Source organism: Perognathus longimembris, chromosome 20 (genome assembly GCF_023159225.1).
Source record: "Perognathus longimembris pacificus isolate PPM17 chromosome 20, ASM2315922v1, whole genome shotgun sequence".
NCBI classification, from domain to species: Eukaryota; Metazoa; Chordata; class Mammalia; order Rodentia; family Heteromyidae; genus Perognathus; species Perognathus longimembris.
The window spans coordinates 23342734-23362527 of NC_063180.1; the positions used below are offsets into that span (position 1 = coordinate 23342734).

The 19794-nt window shown below is 53.7% G+C and overlaps 2 protein-coding genes across 5 annotated transcripts; both read left to right on the forward strand.

The window, feature by feature from the left end:
- Window positions 1–3477: 3477 nt before the first annotated feature.
- On the forward strand, window positions 3478–14169 carry Fcgrt (Fc gamma receptor and transporter). 2 transcript variants are annotated; one of them, XM_048330124.1, is made up of 7 exons: window positions 3478–3495; window positions 5178–5264; window positions 5876–6124; window positions 6374–6649; window positions 12040–12312; window positions 12782–12901; window positions 13866–14169. In XM_048330124.1, exons 1-7 carry the CDS (start codon window positions 3486–3488, stop codon window positions 13964–13966), a joined length of 1116 nt encoding a protein of 371 aa, XP_048186081.1. In that variant the 5' UTR covers window positions 3478–3485; the 3' UTR covers window positions 13967–14169. The 2 variants fall into 2 exon arrangements, with proteins under 2 accessions (XP_048186081.1, XP_048186083.1); XM_048330126.1 differs by lacking the exon at window positions 3478–3495 and adding an exon at window positions 4609–4714.
- A 596-nt stretch (window positions 14170–14765) lies between these two features.
- Rcn3 (reticulocalbin 3) lies at window positions 14766–19235 on the forward strand. Of its 3 annotated transcripts, none has more exons than XM_048330127.1 (7): window positions 14766–14842; window positions 15235–15490; window positions 16791–16993; window positions 17455–17627; window positions 18015–18075; window positions 18197–18396; window positions 18730–19235. In XM_048330127.1, the coding sequence occupies exons 2-7, from the start codon at window positions 15249–15251 to the stop codon at window positions 18835–18837; spliced, it is 987 nt and encodes a 328-aa protein (XP_048186084.1). In that variant the 5' UTR covers window positions 14766–14842; window positions 15235–15248; the 3' UTR covers window positions 18838–19235. The 3 variants fall into 3 exon arrangements, with proteins under 3 accessions (XP_048186084.1, XP_048186085.1, XP_048186086.1); XM_048330128.1 differs by having other exon boundaries at window positions 15243–15490; XM_048330129.1 differs by having other exon boundaries at window positions 15249–15490.
- The last annotated feature ends 559 nt before the right edge of the window (window positions 19236–19794 follow it).

Consider the following 19794-nt stretch of genomic DNA (forward strand, 5'->3'; position numbering starts at 1 on the left):
ACAGGCACGCACACACACAGAAACAAAGGGAAGCTTAGTTGCCTGTCAAGGGGCTGAGATCTGAGGACCGTGGTTCAGAAGCCAGCCCTGGCAGGAATGTCTGTGACACTTTTCTTCAATTAATGAAGCTCCAGGTTGGGCCCTAGTGGTGCACTACTGGGATTCTGGCTACTCGGGAGGCTGAGATTTGAAGCCAGCCCAAGCAGAAAATTCCAGTTTACCACCAAAAAGCTAGAAGTAGAGCTGTGGCTCAAGTGGTAGAGCACCAGCTTTGAGCAAAAAAAGTTCAAGGTCAACACCTAGGCCCTGAGATCAAGCCTCAAGACTGGTAGACACACACACACACACACACACACACACACACACACACACACACACAGAGCAATACCAAGGCCTGTTCACAGAGCTGATCTAGATCAACCTCCTGGTGAACAGCCTGGCTGGTGGGAAGGGAACGCCAGCACCCGTCTAATGGGTCTAATTGTTCCTGTTTTATAGATTAAAAAAAAAAAAAAACAGGCTGAGAAGCTGACCCAGAAGAATCAAGGTGTGGTTGGCGCTCAGGTGCATTGGTGACGCACAGCCAGCAGGGGGCACTGCTGTGAAGGTGTCTGGGAAGGCAGATGTTCAGGAGGCTTCCGGAGCCCAGGGGACCCTGGGGTCCACGGGAAGGGACTGGCCCTGGGTACAGCGCTCCCAGTGAATTGCCTTGAAGTAGACACAAGGGCTGACCTTGTTCATCTGTCTGGATGAGGAGCAGCTCCGCCAGGGCTGGCAGACCCAGAGGCCACAGCACTAAGCCCAGAGAGAAACCAACAGAAAAGCTGGAAGCAGAGCTGTGGCTCAAGTGGTAAAGCACTAGCTTTGATTGCAAAAGTGCAGGAGCAATACCTAGGCCCTGAGTTCAAGTCTCAGAATTGGCACATACATATACAAGAGGCAAGAAAAGATCACTTACTGGGGGAAAAAAAAATAAAGGCAAACATGAGCTTGGCGCTGGTGGCTCATGCCTATAATCCTAGCTACTCAGCTCAGGAGGCTGAGATCTGAATATCACCATTCGAAGCCAGCCTGGGCAGAAAAGTCCCCATGAGACTCTTATCTCCAATTAACCATTCAAAAACTGGAAGTTGGGGGCTGGGAATATGGCCTAGTGGTAGAGTGCTTGCCTCTTTTTTTTTTTTTTTTTTTTTTTTTTTTTTCCAGTCTTGAGGCTTGGGACTCTGGGCCTGAGCACTGTTCCTGGCTTTCTTTTGCTCAAGGCTAGCTCTCTACCTCTTCAGCCATAGTGCCACTTCTGGCTTTTTTTTTTCTGTTTATGTGGTGCTGAGGAATCGAACCCAGGGCTTCATGCATGATAGGCAAGCACTCTGCCACTAAGCCACATTCCCAGCCCCAAGATGCTTGCCTCTTATACATGAAGCCCGGGGTTCAATTCCTCAGCACCACATATATAGAAAAAGTCAGAAGTGGTGCTGTCGCTCAAGAGGTACAGTGATAACCTTGAGCAAAAAGAAGCCAGGGACAGTGTTCAGGCCCTGAGTTCAAGTCCCAGGACTGGAAAAACAAAAACAAACAAAAAACTTTAGCATTAAAAAAAATGCTGGACTGGGAATGTGGCTTAGTGGTAGAGTGCCTAGCATACCTGAAGCCCTGTGTTCAATTCCTCAGCACCACATATATAGAAAAAGCCAGAAGTGGGGCTGTGGCTGAAATGGTAGAGCACTAGCCTTGAACACAAAGAGGCCCAAGGACAGTGCCCAGGCCCTGAGTTCAAAGACCACAACAACAACAACAACAAAAAAGACAGTCATGAAATCTTTAGTCATATCTTAGGTTCTCAGAACCAATAATTCTGACATTTCCAGAAACCAGGTCTCCTTCATCAACAAGAGAATAGATGTCCTGGAGTCTGTCAAAGGCTTTCCTTTGAAAGATGTTTACTGAGGCAGAAAAGCTCATCTTGAGGAGATATTTATTTATTCTCCTATAGTCCAAGGGTGGCTTGAACAAGATGATTTTCTTGAGCTATTTACTTAGGATGTGCTTATCTGTAGCTCTAGGTAATTCCTCCTTTCAAGGTTAAAAGATGGCCACTTGCTATAGCCTAAGAAGCCAGAGGCTTCAACTTACCCGTGTGTGTCTGTGTGTGTGTGTGTCTGTGTGTGTGTGTGTACATGTATATGGGTACAAAACTATGCACACACACCAGTCCTAGGACTTGAGCTTTGGGCCTGAGAGCTCTCACTTATCTTTCACTCAACACTGGTGTCCCACTGCTTGAATCACAACTCCACTTCTGGATTTTTTTTTTTTTATCAGTCATAGGGCTTGAACCCAGGGTCAGGGCCCTGTCCCTGAGCTTTTCCCCTCAAAGCTAGTGCTCTATCACTTTGAGTCACAGCGTCATTTCCATTTTTTTTTGTGGTTAATTGATAAGAGATAAGAGTCTGACAGCCTATCCTGCCCAGGCTGGCTTTCAACCAGTATCCTCAGATCTCAGCTTCTTGAGTAGCTAGAATTACAGGCATGAACCACCCACTCCTGGCTTCACTTCTGACTCCCCACCCCACCCCCCCAGAAAATTTATTGAGATAAGATTCTCATGGAAGCCAACTGCTTGTAGCTCACGCCTGTAATTCTAGATACCCAGAAAACTAAGATCTGAGGATTGAAGCCAGCCCAGGGCAGGGCAGGAATGCTCTTGAGACTCTTATCTGCAAAACCACTAGAAAACCACTAGGGGGGGAAGTGGCTCTGTGGCTCAAAGTGGTAGAGCACTAGCTTTGATCAAAAGATCTCAGAGACATACAGCGGCCAGGCCAAGTTCAGGCCTCAGGAATGGAAGTGAGGGGGATATCATGGACTTTCCTTCCCAGGCTGGCTTTGATCCTCAGATCTCAGCCTTACAAATAGTTGGGATGATGGGCATGCGCCCCTCCCACCAGCCCTTTTTCATCTTAAAGGGATTGTAGAGATATAAAACACCCATCTCGGGGCTGGGGATATGGCCTAGTGGCAAGAGTGCTTGCCTCCTATACATGAGGCCCTGGGTTCGATTCCCCAGCACCACATATACAGAAAATGGCCAGAAGTGTCTCTGTGGCTCAAGTGGCAGAGTGCTAGCCTTGAGCAAAAAGAAGCCAGGGACAGTGCTCAGGCCCTGAGTCCAAGCCCAGGACTGGCAAAAAAAAAAAAAAAGAAAAGAAAAAAAAAACACCCACCCATCTCCAGCAGCTATTTCTTCTACTTTCACAAAGTCTCCTTTGAGTCCAAGGATGAGTTTTTGCAGATGTTTTTCGTGAGGAATTTGCTCAGAGTGTGCTAATCTAGAGCCCTGGGCAAATCATTAGTGCAAGGTTAAGAACGTGACCAGCTGTTGCAGACTAATAGGAGGATCAGGACTGTGAGTTCCCTATTATTAGCACATGTCTCAACGTCCCTAACCCAGCCTGTCTCTGGCCCCTGATTCCTGGAGGAGATATATGGACATGGGTAAGCCAGGACTACAGGGCCTGGGGCCCCTGGGCAAACCCAGGGTCTTACCTTTAGGTGCTAGTGGGTTCTTTAGTAAGCTTGAGGGTTTAAACCAAACAAATCTTAAAGGCATTCTCCATTTGCCTCACTCTTGGTGCTCTGCCACGTGAGCAACATCTCTATTCCCAGCTTTTTGCTGGGTAGAGATTAGCATCTCTGGGGTTTGTCTTCCCTGGCTAGTTGTGAACCACCGTGATCCTCCAGAGTAGCAAGGATTACAGGCATGAGCCACCAGCACTCAGGGAGATGGGACGGATGGTCAGTCCCCCGGGTGAGGGAGGATGGCAGTGCAGGCTCCCCGGCAGCCTTGCCGTGCACCTCAGACCTGCTAAGGAAGACAGACACCTGGTGAGGAAGGCTGGGGTCTGGACCCTGGGTCTGAGGGAGGAGGCTGAGGCTGCTAGTTGTGTTGGAGCTGGTCCAGACAGCAGGGTGCTGGGCATTCCACAGGGCGAGAGACTTCCTAGCAGGAATACCTAAGGGTTGTCTTAGAACTCAAGGGATAGTTGTGTGTGTGTGTGTGTGTGTGTATGTGTGTGTGTGTGTGTGTCTGTCTGTCTGTCTGTCTGTCTGTCTTTGTAATCATGCTGGGGATTGGACCCAGTACACTGTGTATGTGAGTTCCACTGAGCTCTATGGTCTAGTCCCGATGTTCCGGGCTATCTTTTTATGAGTCTGTATTCAGTTCTGGGGTTTGGCTCCTGGGCTGTGGTGGCTAGGCAGGGCATCTTCCTGTACGATGCAGGGTATAACCCACAGGGGCGTGGGGACGCAGCCATAGTCAGCTGGCATCCACCCAGGGCCTGTGGGGATGGCAGAGTGCTCCCCAGAGCTTCCCTGGATGGGGGGTGGGGTAGGGGAGGGGGGAGCTCCTGCAGGACCCTGCCTCCAGGTACCCCAGCGGGTCCCCTCCTCAGCTCGTCCAAGTGGGTGCCTGGCTGCTTTGCCGGTGGCAGTCACTTTCTACAGAAACTCTAGGCAGCAAGAGAAAGACAAAGAAGCAAACAGTTTTCCAGAGGGGCTGGCCATGGGCTGGGGTACGCCCTGCAGCTGGGGGGCGGGGCTGGTGTTCTTGGAATCAGTGTACAGTATCCATACAGGATGTGAGAGAGGAACTGGGGTCGGTCCCCAGTCACGGGAACTTGCCAGGGCTGCAGGCACGGGGGACAAGGCTGTGGTGAGCCAGAACGGGGCCCAGGCCAGGGACAGGAGGGCTGGGGTCTGTACCTCTGGGTCTGAGGGAGGAGGCTGGGGTCAGGACCCACGGGTCTGAGGGAAGAGGTTGGCTCTGGACCCCGTGGTCTGAGGGAGGAGGCCAGCGCTGGTCTCCTGGGTTTGAGCAAGGAGGCCCAGTCTGGACCTGTGGGTCCAAGGGAAGAGGCCAGGCCTACACTGCTGAGATAAGGGAGGGTGGGGGTGGGCGGAGGGCTGAGAACTAAATATCATATTTACCAGTTTCTGTAATTAATTAACCAAACTGGATCAAATTGGGGGGTGAAAGTTCATGGAGGAGAAAGGCATTGTTGTCATTTTGGAGGTGGCCCTAAAAATGGACCCCCCAGGGGTCCAGGTGTTGACAGCTGGCCTGGAGGAAGAGGCGGGCCGGGGTCCGGAAGTCTCACGAGCCCCTCCCACCCCAGGTCGCCCTCTCAGCATGGAGGTGCCCTGGCCCCAGTGCTGGGCACTCGGTCTCCTGCTCTTCTTCCTGCCTCGGAGCTGGGGTGCAGGTGAGAGGCCGCAGGGCCGCCAGCGGGGCTGCAGCTGAGCGGGGGTAAGGGAGTGGGGGGGACGACAGGGGGGTGGAGGCAGGGGACTCAGAGGCTGCCTGCCAGTGTTACCACTTTCTCTCGGCAGGCACCCCTCCCTGCCCAAGGGCCGCCCTGCCTGCCTGGGGCCTTGGGACCTTGTCCCTCCCCCTCTCTCTCATCTGTGTCCCTCTGTGTCTCTCTCTTTCCCTCTCTGAGTCTCTGCCCATTCTCCAGGTCTCTGCCCCTCTCTTTCTGGGTACCTGTCCCCCTTCTTTCTGGGACTTTGTCCCTCTCGCTCTTGGAGAGAGAGAGAGAGAGTGCCTGCACTGTGTGGATCTTTGTCTCAATTTTCCTTGTTCTTCCCTGGGTCTCTGTTCCTCTTTCTGGGTCTTGGTCCTCTTTCTGGACCTCACCCCCACTCCACCCCCACCCCTGTTCATTCCCTTCTGGGTCTCTGTCCTCTGTTTTGCTCTGGATGTCTGTCTGTGTCTCTTTCCTAGTCTCTATTTCCTCGTAACTTGAGTCCCGTGTGTTTATGGAGCCATTGGGCTGGGGGTCCCCACACACCACCAGCTCCTCTCTCTCCACAGAGTCCCGGCTCTCGCTCCTCTACCACCTCACCGCAGTGACCAACCCTGCCCCCCATGCCCCAGCCTTCTGGGCCTCCGGCTGGCTGGGCCCACAGCAGTACCTGAGCTACAGCAGCCTGCGGCCCATGGCCGAGCCCTGCGGGGCGTGGACCTGGGAAAACCAGGTGCCCTGGTACTGGGAGAAAGAGACCACAGACCTGAGGAGCAAGGAGAAGCTGTTTAAAGATGCTCTTCGAGCCCTGGGGAGAGGTGGGCCTGGGTACCAGGGCCTGAGGGAGGAGGCTGGGGTCTGGACCCCTGGGTCTGAGGGAGGAGGCTAAGGTCTGGACCCCTGGGTCTGAGGGAGGAGGCTAAGGTCTGGACCCCTGGGTCTGAGGGAGGAGGCTGGGGCCTGCACCCCTGGGTCTGAGGGAAGAGGCTGGGGCCTGCACCCCTGGGTCTGAGGGAGGAGAGGGTCTTTGAGCTCCTGGGCTCTGCTCACCTTGTGTGGCACCCCAGATTCACAAGTCCTGCAAGGCCTACTGGGTTGTGAACTTGCCAATGACAACTCCTCGGTACCCACGGCCATCTTCGCTCTGAATGGTGAGGAGTTCATGAGGTTCGACCCCAGGACGAGCAACTGGACAGGGAACTGGCCCGAGACCCTGACCATCGGCCAGCTGTGGAGGCAGCAGGCGGACACACCCAGGAAGGAGAGGGAGTTCCTGCTCTCCTCTTGTCCTCGGCGGCTTCTGGGACACCTGGAGCTGGGGCGTGGAAACCTGGAGTGGAAAGGTGAGCCTGGGCCGTGGCCCTGACTATTCCATCTCCTTCATCCCTGGAGCCCTCCAGCCTCCTCCTGGGGGTGGGGGGCCTGAACCTCCCCTTCCCCCATTGGGAAGTTGTCCTCAAAGGTAAGTGGAGTTCTCTGGCGAGGAGAAGACTACCAGACCAAGTCATTCGGCAAACATTAGGTGAGGTGGGAATGTGGCCTAGTGGTAGAGTGCTTGCCTAGCATGCATGAAGCCCTGGGTTCGATTCCTCAGTGCCACATAAACAGAAAAAGCCAGAAGTGGTGCTGTAGCTCAAGTTGGCAGAGCGCTAGAGTGCTAGCCTTGAGCAAAAAGAAGCCAGGGACAGTGCTCAGGCCCTGAGTTCAAGCGCCAGGGCTGGCAAAAAAAAAAAAAAATCTCTTGGGGCTGGGGATATGGCCTAGTGGCAAGAATGCCTGCCTCATATACATGAGGCCCTGGGTTCGATTCCCCAGCACCACATATACAGAAAATGGCCAGAAGTGGCGCTGTGGCTCAAGTGGCAGAGTGCTAGCCTTGAGCAAAAAGAAGCCAGGGACAGTGCTCAGGCCCTGAGTCCAAGCCCCAGGACTGGCAAAAAAAAAAAAAAAATCTCTTAAGCTGTCCTCACGGCTGAGTGAGTACTGTTTTGGGCAGAGGGAAGAGAAAGAGTGCCCTAGACCCCTTCCTGTGGCTTCTGGCTTTTGTAAGAGACTTCTTTCTTTCTTTCTTTCTTTCTTTCTTTCTTCCTTCCTTCCTTTCTTTTTTGCCAGTCCTGGGGCTTGAACTCAGGGCCTGAGCACTGCCCATGGCTTCTTTTTGCTCAAGGCTAGCACTCTACTACTTGAGCCACAGTGCCACTTCCAGCTTTTTCTGTTTATGTGGTGCTGAGGAATCAAACCCAGGGCTTCATGTATGTGAGGCAAGCACTCTTCTGCTAAGCCACATTCCTATCCCTTGCAAGAGATTTTTGTGCCCATGTGTTTGAATCTGTAGGTTTCCTGCTCTGTCTTTTATTTTTCATTCTTTCCTAGAAGAGTTGCTTTGAAGAATGTCACTTGTGGACTTGTGGAAGTGGTGCTGTGGCTCAGTGTGGTAAAGAACTAACTAACCTTGAGCAAAATTGCTCAGGGGCAATGCCCAGGCCCTGAGTTCAAGCCCCACTACCAACAGAAAAAGAAAAGAAAGTCAGGTGCTTATCTTCTTGGGTCTTTTGTGTCTCTGTGATGTTGCTGAATGTGATTTCCCTCCCGTTGTGTAAAATGGCAGCATGGCCTACAAGCTTGATAAGATCCTGGTTTGTGTGTGTGTGTGTGTGTGTGTGTCTGTGTGTGTCTGTCTGTCTGCCTGTCTAAGAGAGAAAGAAAAAAAGTGTGTTGGGGCTTGAATTTAGGGCCTGGGGACTCTTGTTTGGCCTTTTCACTCAAGGCTAGCTTTTTACCACTTGAGCTGTATCTCCACTTCCAGCTTTTTGCTGGTTAATCAGACATAGGAGTCTCACAGAAAGCTGGGCAGCAGTGGCTCACACCTATAATCCTAGCTACTCAGGAAGCTAAGATCTGAGGAGCACAGTTCAAAGCCAGCTGGAGACAGAGAAGTCCATGAGATTCTTCAGTTTACCACTGGAAAGGCAGAAGTGGGAGGATCTGTTTGCTCCCATCTGTCTGCTGCTGTGACTTAATTTTGCCCAGGTAGACCTCAAACTCTGGATCCTCTGGATTCAGTTTACTGAGTTGCTGGGATTATAGGCATGAGCCACCATGCCTGTTTGGAATGGAATTCCTTTTAATGCTTTTGGTTTGGACAGATATATTTTCTGGACTTGGATTTAGCCAAGGTTATGACCATGTCCCTTGGAGATAGAGGGACATGGCTCTGAGATTGACACACAGGACAACACATACTTGCTGGCAACAATTCCAGGCAGAAAGCAGGACCCAGAACTGCTGACAGCTAGGGTCTGGCCTTCTCCAGTTGACCTGACTGCAGAAAATTTTGCAAACTCATCAGAGTGAGGCTTCAGAGAAACACTGCTTGCTTTCCAGCTTTGCAAGACAGCATTCAGCCTGTTTCCTGCTGAGTACTTACGAGAACCCCAGAAAATACTATTGGGAGACCTCCTTGGCAGGCACCCAGATCCCCTTTATCTGTTGGATTTTTGTATTATTAGGCTTTTTGTTTGTTTGATTTTAGATTTTTGTCTTGATAATTAGTCCAGACTGACTTTGAGTTTGAATTTATGATCCTCTTGCCTCAGCCTCCTGAGTGCTGGGATTGCAGTTGTGTGTTGTGCCATCATGCCCAGGCTGATGATCTGATGTTTTGTTTCGTTTTATCAGTCCTGGGGCTTAAACTCAGGACCAAGACACTGTCCTTGAACTTCTTTTTTCTTTTTTTCTTTTTTTTTTTGCAGTCCTAGGCCATGAACTCAGGGCCTGAGCACTGTCCCTGGCTTCTTTTTTGCTCAAGGCTAGCACTCTGCCACTTGAGCCACAGCACCACTTCTGGCCATTTTCTGTATATGTGGTGCTGGGGAATTGAACCCAGGGCCTCATGTATACAAGGCAAGCACTCTTGCCACTAGGCCATGTCCCCAGCCCTATCCTTGAACTTCTTTTGCTCAAGGGCTTGTGGTACTTTACCATTTGAGCCACAGCTTCACTTCCAGCTTTTTCTGTTTATGTGGTAATGAGGAATCAAACCCAGGGCTCCATGCATGCTAGGCAAGCACTCTACCACTAACTCACATTTCTAGCCCCTGATGGGTTTTTTGGTTGTTCTTTTCTTTTTCTTTTTTTTTTTTTTTTGTTTTTTGTTTTTTGTCAGTTATGGGGCTTGGACTCTGGGCCTGGGTGCTATCCCTTAGCTTTTGTGCTCAAGGCTAGCACTGTACCACTTTGAGCCACAGCACCACTTCTGGTTTTCTGGTGGTTAATTGGAGATAAGAGTCTCACAGATTTTCCTGCCTAGGCTGGCTTTGAACTATGATCCTCAGATCTCAGCCCCCTGAGTAGCTAGGGTTACAGGCATGAGCCACCAGTGCCTAGTTTACAGCTTGTTTTTTGTTTTATTTGTGTGTGTGTGTGTGTTTTTTTTATGTCAAACCAACCTTGCATTCCTAAAATGGATTTTTGTTGTTGTTGTTGGTCATAGGGTTCAAACTCTGGGCCTGGGTGCTATCTCTGAACTCTTTTGCTCAAGGCTAATGTCCTACCACTTTGAGCCACAGCTCCACTTCCAGTGTTCTAGTGGTTAATTGGAGATAAGTCTCAGGGACTTTCTTGCCTGAGCCTGCTCTGAACCACAATCCTCAGATCTGTCTCCTGAGTAACTAGTATTACAAGTGTGAGCCACCAGTTCCAGCCCTTAGAATAGATGTTATTTGAAAAGACAAACAGGGCTGGGAATTTGACTTAGTGGTAGAGTGCTTGCCTTGTATGCATGAAGCCCTGGGTTCGATTCCTCAGTACCACATACACAGAAAAAGCTGGAAGTGGTACTGTGACTCAAGTAGTAGAGTGTTAGCCTTGAGCAAAAGAAGCTCAGGGATGGGTGCCCAGGCCTTGAGTTCAAGCCCCAGGACTGGGGAGAAGGAGTAGGAGAAGAAGAAGAAGAAGAAGAAGAAGAAGAAGAAGAAGAAGAAGAAGAAGAAGAAGAAGAAGAAGCAGCAGCAGCAGCAGCAGCCTGGGAAAGTGCTCAAGTCCCGAGTTCAAGTGCAGAACTTGCAAAAAAAAAATTGGGGGTGGCTGGGAATATGGCCTAGTGGCAAGAGTTCTTGCCTCATATACATTAAGCCCTGGGTTCGATTCCTCAGCACCATGTACATAGGAAAAACCAGAAGTAGTGCTGTGGCTCAAGTGGTAGAGTGCTAGCCTTGAGTAAAAAGAAGCCAGGGTCAGTGCGCAGGCCCTGCGTTCAAGCCCCAGGACTGGCAAAAAAAAACAAAAAAAACCAAAAAACTTTGTTGGGCAGAAGACTGGGAACATGGCCTAGTGGTAGAGTGCTTGCCCAGCATGCATGAAGCCCGGCTTCAATTCCTCAGCACCACATAAACAGAAAAAGCTGGAAGTAGCGCTGTGGCTCAAGTGGTAGAGTGTTAGCCTTGAGCATAAAGAAGCCAGGGACAGTGCCCAGGCCCTGAGTTTAAGCCAGAGGACTGGCAAAAAAAAATAAATAAAAATAAATTGCTGGTCTGCTGAGTGTACTAGCTCACACTTACAATCCTAATTAAGTGGGGAGCAGAGATCTGTAGGATCCTGGTTTGAAGCCAACCTGGGCCATCACCGGTAAGTTAGATATGATGATTCACACCTGTCATCTCAGATCTGAGGAAGAAATATGCAAGAGGAGGATTTTTTTAATTTAATTTATTTATTAATTGAACACAATTTTTTTTGACAAGGTGTTGTGCAAAAAGGGTACAGTTACATAGTAGGGCAGTGTGTACATTTCTTGTGCTATCTTACACCCTGTTTTTCTTTCCCTTCTCTAGGTCAGGTAGACATATATACAATATACAATGTATCAAGAACACATACAGTAGCCACGGGGCCACTCCCAAGAAAATTCACCTAGGGCTTTAAATGTAATGTTGACATTAGACAATATGTCAACAGTAGTCTTATATGAACGTACATACATAGCTTTTGAGCTATTGTATTCCACTGAGAGGCCAATTTTTGACCTTTATATGTTGAGTTGTTTGGTTTTAGTTACTTACATACTGTTGGGTCGCTGCCCCAATCCTGTGGGAAATACCGAAATACCATTTGACAAGCAGTTTTTGGCTTCACAGACCTGGTCTCTAATGTCTCTCTGTCTCCCTTTCTTTTTCTTTTCTTTTCTTTTTTTTTCTTTTTCTTTTTTTTTGTGCCAGTCCTGGGACTTGGATTCAGGGCCTGAGCATTGTCCCTGGCTTCTTTTTTTTTTTTTTTGCTCAAGGCTAGCACTCTGCCACTTGAGCCACAGCGCCACTTCTGGCCGTTTTCTGTATATGTGGTGCTGGGGAATCGAACCCAGGGCCTCATGTATACGAGGCAAGCACTCTTGCCACTAGGCCATATCTCCAGCCCCCCGGCTACTTTTTCTTGATTGTAGAGTATGCTTTGTGTTCCCTCCTCTGACATGTGTGCGTGTGCCTTCATTACCTCCCCTGTAGACAGCAGCTTCCATTGCTTAGCTCTGAACCGTGCTTGGCAGGCCATAGGGCTCCGTACATTTCCACAGGAGTCAGGAGGTGGGAGAAAGAAGCCCACCGCAGGGCTGGATTGGTTCTCGTACCCCCATTTGCCATGATGTTTCCCCGGCACTTCTCCATGGGCCTGTCGGGTCCCGGGCCAGGCCTGGCTCTGAGGATCGCGGCTGGGGCTCACCCGTGCCTGTCCCTCTTCGCAGAGCCCCCCTCCATGCGCCTGAAGGCTCGGCCCAGCAGCCCCGGCTTCTCCGTGCTCACCTGCAGCGCCTTCTCCTTCCACCCGCCCGAGCTGCAGCTGCGATTCCTGCGCAACGGGATGGCGGCCGGCGTGGGCAACACCAGCGGCTTCAGCCCCAATGGCGACGGCTCCTTCCATGCCTGGTCCTCACTCACCGTCAAAAGGGGTGATGAGCACCACTACCAGTGCCTGGTGATGCACAAGGGGCTGCCGCACCCCTTACTCGTCAGCCTGGGTGAGGAACCCCGATTGCGCCTTGGCCGTGGGCTGCCGCAAAGCTTCCTGAGCCCCCACCCCCACCCCATGTCTCCCTGTCCCATGCCTCCTAATGCCAGTCCTCCCCAAGTCTCACTGCCTTCCATCCTGCTGCTTCGGGTCTCATGGACTTGGACCGCCTGGGCACCACTGCAGCAAGTCCGGCTGAGTCTGATGGTCTTCCATTCCTGCTGCTGCTGCTGATCTTCAGGCTGAGCCTCTCCTGCCTTCACTGCACGCTCTCTCACTGGCTAGCTCTGACATCCAACCTGGGAACGCTCTGCCGGGACCCAGGGCCTCAGCCTAACTAGCCTTTTCTGTGCTCACCCCCATGGGGCTCCTGGTGCTGCAGGATTTCTGAGATTGGGAGGGACTGGACACACACCCACACTCCCGCCCAGCACCCCAGCCCTGCAGTCCCCTGTTCTCACAGTACTCTCTGGCTGCAGAGCCACCAGCCAAGGCGTCAGTCCCTGTAGCTGGAATTGTCCTTGGCTTGCTGGTGTTCATGGCGGCAGCGGTGGCAGGTGGAGTTCTGCTGTGGTGGAGGATGAGAAGAGGGCTCTCAGGTGTGTGGTGGCGGGAGGAGGGAGAGCCTCACACGAAGGACGAGGACTCTGGTACAGCTAGATAAGGGCTGGTGGCTCACACCCATCATCCCAGCCACTCGGAAGGCTGAGATCCGAAAATCGTGGTTCAAAGCCAGTCAGGGGGGCTGGGGGTATGGCCTAGTGGCAAGAGTGCTTGCCTCCCATACATGAAGCCCTGGGTTTGATTCCCCAGCACCACATATATAGAAAACAGCCAGTAGTGGTGCTATGGCTCAAGTGGCAGAGTGCTAGCTTTGAGCAAAAAGAAGCCAGGGACAGTGCTCAGGCCCTGAGTCCAAGGCCCAGGACTGGCAAAAAAAACAAAAACAAAAAACAAAAAACAAAGCCAGTCAGGGCAGGAAAGTCCAGTCCCTGAGACTCTTATCTTCAGTTATTCACAGAAGAAGCCAGAAGTGGTGCTATAGCTCAAAGTGCATAAGCAAAAAGGAGCAGGCCCAGAGTTTAAGGCCTAGGACCAGCAAACAAACACACAAACAAACCTTGGAGGTGGGACCAGATGGGGGGACACATTGACATGGAAGAATGGAACCTTAGAGAAACCCAGAGGTGGGGGCCAAATAAAGGGGAGCGAAAGACAAACATCTGGGGGTGGTCAGGGGAGAAATGGACAGAGAGAGGACAGTGAAGCTACAACATGGCAATCAGAAACACAGAGATGTCAGTACTAGGGCTTGAACTCGGGTCTGGGCAGTGTTTATGAGCTTTTTCACTCAAGACTGGAGCTCTACCACTTCAGCCAGAGCTCCATTTCTTGCTCTGTGCTAATTAATTGGAGATAAGAGTCTTGGGGACTTTCATGCCCAGGCTGGCTTTGAACCATGATCCTCAGATCTCAGCCTCCTGCATAGCTAGGATGACAGACGTGAGCCATCAGTTCCTGGCTTCTCCGAGATTCTGACTACCATGTTTCCTCTCTCCTCAGCCCCTTGGATCTTCCTCCGTGGGGACGACGATGAGAGCCTCCTACCCACTCCCAGCCTGCCCCAGGATGCCATCCCTCAGGATATAAATGCTTCGGCCTGACTGTCCCCAACTCTGGCTGTGATTAATGTAGTCTGTTCCCTTTCATGCTGTGAGACCCAATCCTGGCATCTCTGAGCCTACAGAGGCGTCCTGGGCCCGATGTCCTTCCTCTGGACCCCTCCTTTTGTGGCCTGCCTCAGTTTCCCTTCCTAATGTATATGGCACTTTTCCATTTCCACATATAACATGAGTTTGGGCCCAAATCTGTGTGTTCTCAATCATTTGCAGGGTTCAAGGCGGGGAGGTAAGGGAGGGATGGTGGGGGGAAATGAATGGGGTCATCTCTCCTGAGGCCAGTTTTAACTATAAACGAGAAGTGTATCTTTTTCCTTCAAAAGTTTCGGAAATACTTATCCAATGCCAGGCTAGAGTCTGACGCGGATCTTTCTTGGTGAGGCAGAAGTACAAGGTTGTTGCTTTTTGGAGAGATGGTGAATGCCACCTCTAGCCCTTCCTCCTCGTTTTTGAACCAGCGCGACAAAAAAAGAAAGGGGCCAAAATACATTTCCCATGAGCCTTGGAGGCTAGAACTGCTGGGAGTGGCCAGGCATGGGGAGCCCCCAGCATGCCGGGAGTTGTAGTTTCCCAGTTTCCCCTTGGCGAGGCGTCACTCCAGCCTGGCCCACTCGGCCCCCCACGCCCTTACTCCCTTGGGGCTTCCCTTTGTGGACGTGGCGACGGGCGCCTGAGGCACGCCCCGTGCTCAGTAGCCACGCCCCCTCGGCACCCAGCGTGTGTATTGGCCAGGGGGCGGGGCCTATGAGCCGCCAGGGGCGGGGCCTAGCTGGAAGGTGGCCGACTTTCATCGTTGAAAGCGCATCCAGCACCGCAGAGTGGGAGCGGAGCGTGGCGGGCGAGTCGAGGACGGATAACGGGGTAAGGGGGAGAACATGGGGTGCCAGCCGGGGCGGGCGACCCCAGGCCGCGAGCCTTGCCGGGGATCCTGCCTGATCTCTCACAGGCCACCCCCATGCTATGCACTTCGGAGTGGGATGTCCGCCACGTCTCCTCCTAGGTTCCCCCCACCCCACCACACGGCAGCTATGAGATTCCCCCCATGAAAATTTGGGCCCCACCGTTGTTTTTACCTCTTAGCACTCCATCCTCCCTTCTCCCGTGGCCTGCCCTTTTGGGGCTCAAAACTTTGAAACCCAAAACTTTTTTGCCGCCAATTCCCTTTTGCCTCTTTCTCTGTCCTGTCCTAGGATCTCCCTCCCTTCAGTTCTATTTCTAGCTTCTTCCCCGCGACCTCTGACCTCTGGCTTTAGCTCCCCAGGAAGAGATGATGTGGGGCTCATCACTTTTGCTGCTCCTGTTGCTGCTGAGGCGCGGGGCCCAGGGGAAGCCGTCGCCCGACTCTGGCCCTCATGGCCACGGGAGGGTGCACCAGGAGGCCCCCCTGAGCGAGGCGCCCCATGACGACGCCCACGGGAACTTCCAGTACGACCATGAGGCTTTCCTGGGACGGGAAGTGGCTAAGGAATTCGACCAGCTCAGCCCAGAGGAAAGCCAGGCCCGGCTAGGGTAGGAGAGCCAAAGTTGGGGACGCATGTTCAGGATTTGGGGGGACTGATGCGGTCATTATGAGGGATAGGTCAGGACTAGAAAAGGGAGAGAGTATGGGCTAAACAGAACATCAGTTCTTTGTGCAAATCCAAGTGCAAAATTCCACTTTCTCTCCTGGGGAAAAAGACAAGTTAAAACTGGGATCTCAAGATACGTTTTGTTTGTTTGTTTTGCAATACTGGGGTTTGAAGTCAGGGCATTGCTTGCTTGGGTGGGGGGCAAGATGCACTACCATTTGAACCATGCCCCCAATTCTCTTTAGCTTATTGTTCAGATAGGGTCGGGTCTCATGACTTTGCCTGGGGCCAGCCTCCCACCTTATTCCTCCTACTTCTATCTCCCTAGTAGCTGGGATTACTGGTTTATACCACCACAATCACCCCAAATATGACATTTGAGGGCAGCAATATCTGTTTCAGATTCTACTTCCAAGCCACTCTTTAGTTCTTTTGCACCAGAAACCTCCCTTCCTCAGTTGGCTGTTCTATAAAATGGGTCACACACCAGTTCTCCTTGGTAGGGACTGATGACTTTAATCTCAGATCTTATTTTTCCCATCAGCCCCTGCCAAGGAGACCTGACAAAGACAAACTGGTGTGATGGAGATGGCTGCTGGGGTACAGCCAGGGAGGTCTTAATGCTGGGGGATTCAACCCTGGAGACAGGGCCCTGGGACCGACCCCAGCAAGGACAGTGCCACGAGGTCTCCGTGAGGAGCTGGTTGGACATCAGGACCATGGAGGGGAGAGGGGACATGGGACAAAGCACTGGGACAGAGAAGGGGACAGGCAAAGGGGGGACTGAGGATGGGTAGGTGATGGTTCTAGAATGTCGGGATGCAGGAGTATGGGGGATTCGAGGGCTGATAAGGCGAGGGTTCAGTCATTTGGGGGCCGGAACTCCGTGGGTTGGGGCTCTGTGTGAGTGGGACTCCCTCGCTCCACTCCCAGTCCTATGAGGGTTGAACAAGGTATAGGCCTTGGGGGTGTGGTCAACAATGGGCGTGGCCACGTGGGCGTGGTCGCGATGGGGCGTGGCTGCCGGTTGCCCTGTCTTTCCTAATTTCGCTTGGGAGGGGCCAGAGTTCTGGGGGAGGAGTTTAGGATGGGGGCGTGGTCTTCACTGGGCGTGGCCTGTAGACTGACAAGGGTCACTTGGTTTACTTGGGAGCCCGCCCTCTCTGGGGTGGGTCCCTGTTCTCGGGGCGTGGGCTGTTGTGGGCGGGGCCTGGACTGACGTGCCCCGCCCTGGCTGGCAGGCGGATCGTGGACCGCATGGACCGTGCGGGGGATGGGGACGGCTGGGTGTCGCTGGCCGAGCTCCGCGCGTGGATCGCGCACACGCAGCAGCGGCACATCCGGGACTCGGTGAGCGCGGCCTGGGACACGTACGACACCGACCGCGACGGGCGTGTGGGTTGGGAGGAGCTGCGCAACGCCACCTATGGCCACTACGCGCCCGGTACGCGGGGACCCTAACCCACGTGCCCCAGATCCCAGCCTTTGCAGACCCCCGCACTGGAGGCCACAGCTCTATGACCTCCCTAGCCAGGGACACTTTGCCTGACGCCCTGTCATCCGCCCCCTGACCTCTGAACTCACCCCTCATTTGACCTACCCCAGACTCTTTTTTTTTTCCTCTTTTGCTTTGGCATGCACGGCACACCCCTCTCCCTTTTGTCTGCACTTTGTTTTTGAGATGAAGCGTTGATGACTTTATCCAGGATGGCCTCAAACTCAACATGCTTTTGCCTCCGCCTTCTGAGTAGCTGGGATTACAGGCGTGCACCACTGTGCCCAGCTAATTCTTCCACCTTCTGGATGTCTTGTTGCCCCCTGAGTTGGTTCCTGCTGCCTTTTCTATGCTGCCTGGCCTTCTCCCCATGACGTCTGGCTCACCCACATCTGTCCCCCTCTCCCCAGGGGAAGAATTCCACGACGTGGAGGACGCAGAGACCTATAAGAAGATGCTGGCTCGGGATGAACGGCGTTTCCGAGTGGCCGACCAGGACGGGGACTCCATGGCCACTCGGGAGGAGCTGACGGCCTTCCTGCACCCTGAGGAATTTCCTCATATGCGGGACATCGTGATTGCCGTGCGTGAGGGTGCAGGTCCCCTGTGTCGGGCACCCCTCCCGGGACTCAGGCTTCTGATCCCTGGTCCCTGGCCCAGCTCTCCACGTTTACCTATGAGTCACCCACCTCCCTCCCAGCCTCTTCCATGGGAAGCCCAGACCACAAATACACAGCAGCCTGTAACCCCAACACTGGGGAGGCCGCAGCAGGGGGCCCTTGAATTTGAATCTGTGTCTTCCTTGGGTGTCACAGATCTGTGCGGTTCATGAACGCACAGTGTCTGCTCACCCCTCCATGATGTGTCATGCCCCTAGACAGCCCCACCTTTTTCACAAGCCCAATACCTGCCCTCACATCTGGACCCCAGGCTTGACCGACCCCCAGTCCCAGCACCTCTCTCCCCCCAGGAGACCCTGGAGGACCTGGACAAGGACAAAGATGGCTACGTGCAGGTGGAGGAGTACATCGGTGAGTGGGCCTCCTAGTGGGCCGGGGGCAGTGGCTCACGATGTGGCACCGTGTCCAGCAGGTCCGGAGCCAGACCAGAGCCTGGTCCCCATGGCTCCTGTCCTCTCTGTCCCCACCCCAGCGGACCTATACTCCGAGGAGCCGGGCGAGGCCGAGCCGGCCTGGGTGGAGACTGAACGCCAGCAGTTCCGAGACTTCCGGGACCTCAACAAGGACGGGCGGCTGGACGGCAGCGAGGTGGGCCACTGGGTGCTGCCGCCCTCGCAGGACCAGCCGCTCGTGGAGGCCAACCACCTGCTCCACGAGAGCGACGCCGACAAGGTGCCCGGAGGGGGACAGCGCCAGAGAGAGAGGGGCCCAGATGGGGGCACAGAGCCCCAGAGAGAGAGGGGCCCAGAGCCCCAGAGAGAGGGGGACGGAGACCCAGATCCCAGATGGAGGCACAGAGGCCCAGAGAGAGGGGGACGGGGACCCAGATCCCAGATGGAGGCACAGAGTCCCAGAGAGAGGGGGACGGGAATCCTGGATCAGGGAGAGACAAATTCAGCGATAGACCGAGATCCAGATGGGGGCCAGGCCCAGCCAAGGGGATGGGGGGCCGGGAGGCTGGGCAGCGGAGGCCGCGTGCACATTTCCTCCATGCCCCGCGCCCAGGACGGACGCCTGAGCAAGGCCGAGATCCTGGGGAACTGGAACATGTTCGTGGGCAGCCAGGCCACCAACTACGGCGAGGACCTGACCCGACACCACGATGAACTCTGAGCCCCACACCCGCGTCTGCCCTATGCACCACGTGACCTGAGGACCTGTGGGGGGGGGGAGAGGGGAGGGGGGAGGCTCTCAGGGACCCCCCTCCACACCAGCCTCCCATCCGGGGACACCTGGCTCTCCCTGCTGCACCCAGGCCTCTCAGAGCCTCAGAGGGCCAGTGACCCCCAGTTCCTCAGCCCAGCCCTTGGGACCCTCACCCCAACTTCCAAGAGTCCTTCCCCCACTGGCCACCGCAGCCCAAATTTGAGCTTCAACCACACACACTGAGACCCCGTCCTGTCCCCATCCCCTCCCCCAGGCCTCCCCCTCAGCCCCGCTCCCCTCTCCCCCCTTTGCCAGGGACCTGGCCCAGCTCCCCCTTGCCAGGGAGGGGGGTAATAAATCCATCCTAGAGTTGGGTCCCCAGCCCTGTCTGTCTCTCTGAGGGGTGCTGGGGGGGGTCCTGTGATTGGAAGAGGAGCATGCTGGGAACTGCAGCACTAGTGGGGTGCTGGGCATTGGGGGGTTCCAGAGTTGGAAAACAGAGCTAGCAGCCTGGGGTGCTGGACTCAGGCACCCTGTGGGGGGCTGAGTGCCAGAGCAAAATGGATAGGCCAGCCAGAAACACCCCTGAAGCTCCGAGGGAGCGGGCATTCCCGGCAGGTAGGTGTGCTGCACCCAGGGAATCCAGGCAGGGACAAAAGGTAAAAGAACACCACAGGCAAGGAACTGTTGTTCATGTAGCACGCCGGCAGCCCCATGACCATAGTGAAATTCACCTTTGGACTTGAGCAGGTCTTAGCCTTGCCCCAGCAATTCCATTCCTGCTGCAGCCCAAACAGAAAGACAAGGTCATCAACCCGGGCATAGTGGCACACGCCTGTAATCCCAGCCCTTGGAGGCCGAGACTGGAGGACCCCAAGTGTGAGGGTAGCTCGGGTTGTCCTCAAGAAGGTCATCAAGGACTGG

Bases quoted from the DNA above. Each gene is read 5' to 3' on its own strand.
- Fcgrt (XM_048330124.1), top strand. The intron at 6,125-6,373 runs GTGGGCCTGGGT...GTGGCACCCCAG, and splicing joins TCTTCGAGCCCTGGGGAGAG to ATTCACAAGTCCTGCAAGGC. The intron at 12,313-12,781 runs GTGAGGAACCCC...CTCTGGCTGCAG, and splicing joins CCCCTTACTCGTCAGCCTGG to AGCCACCAGCCAAGGCGTCA.
- Rcn3 (XM_048330127.1), top strand. From the start codon at position 15,249: ATGATGTGGGGCTCATCACTTTTGCTGCTCCTGTTGCTGCTGAGGCGC. The intron at 15,491-16,790 runs GTAGGAGAGCCA...CCTGGCTGGCAG, and splicing joins GAAAGCCAGGCCCGGCTAGG to GCGGATCGTGGACCGCATGG. The intron at 18,397-18,729 runs GTGCCCGGAGGG...CCCCGCGCCCAG, and splicing joins ACGAGAGCGACGCCGACAAG to GACGGACGCCTGAGCAAGGC.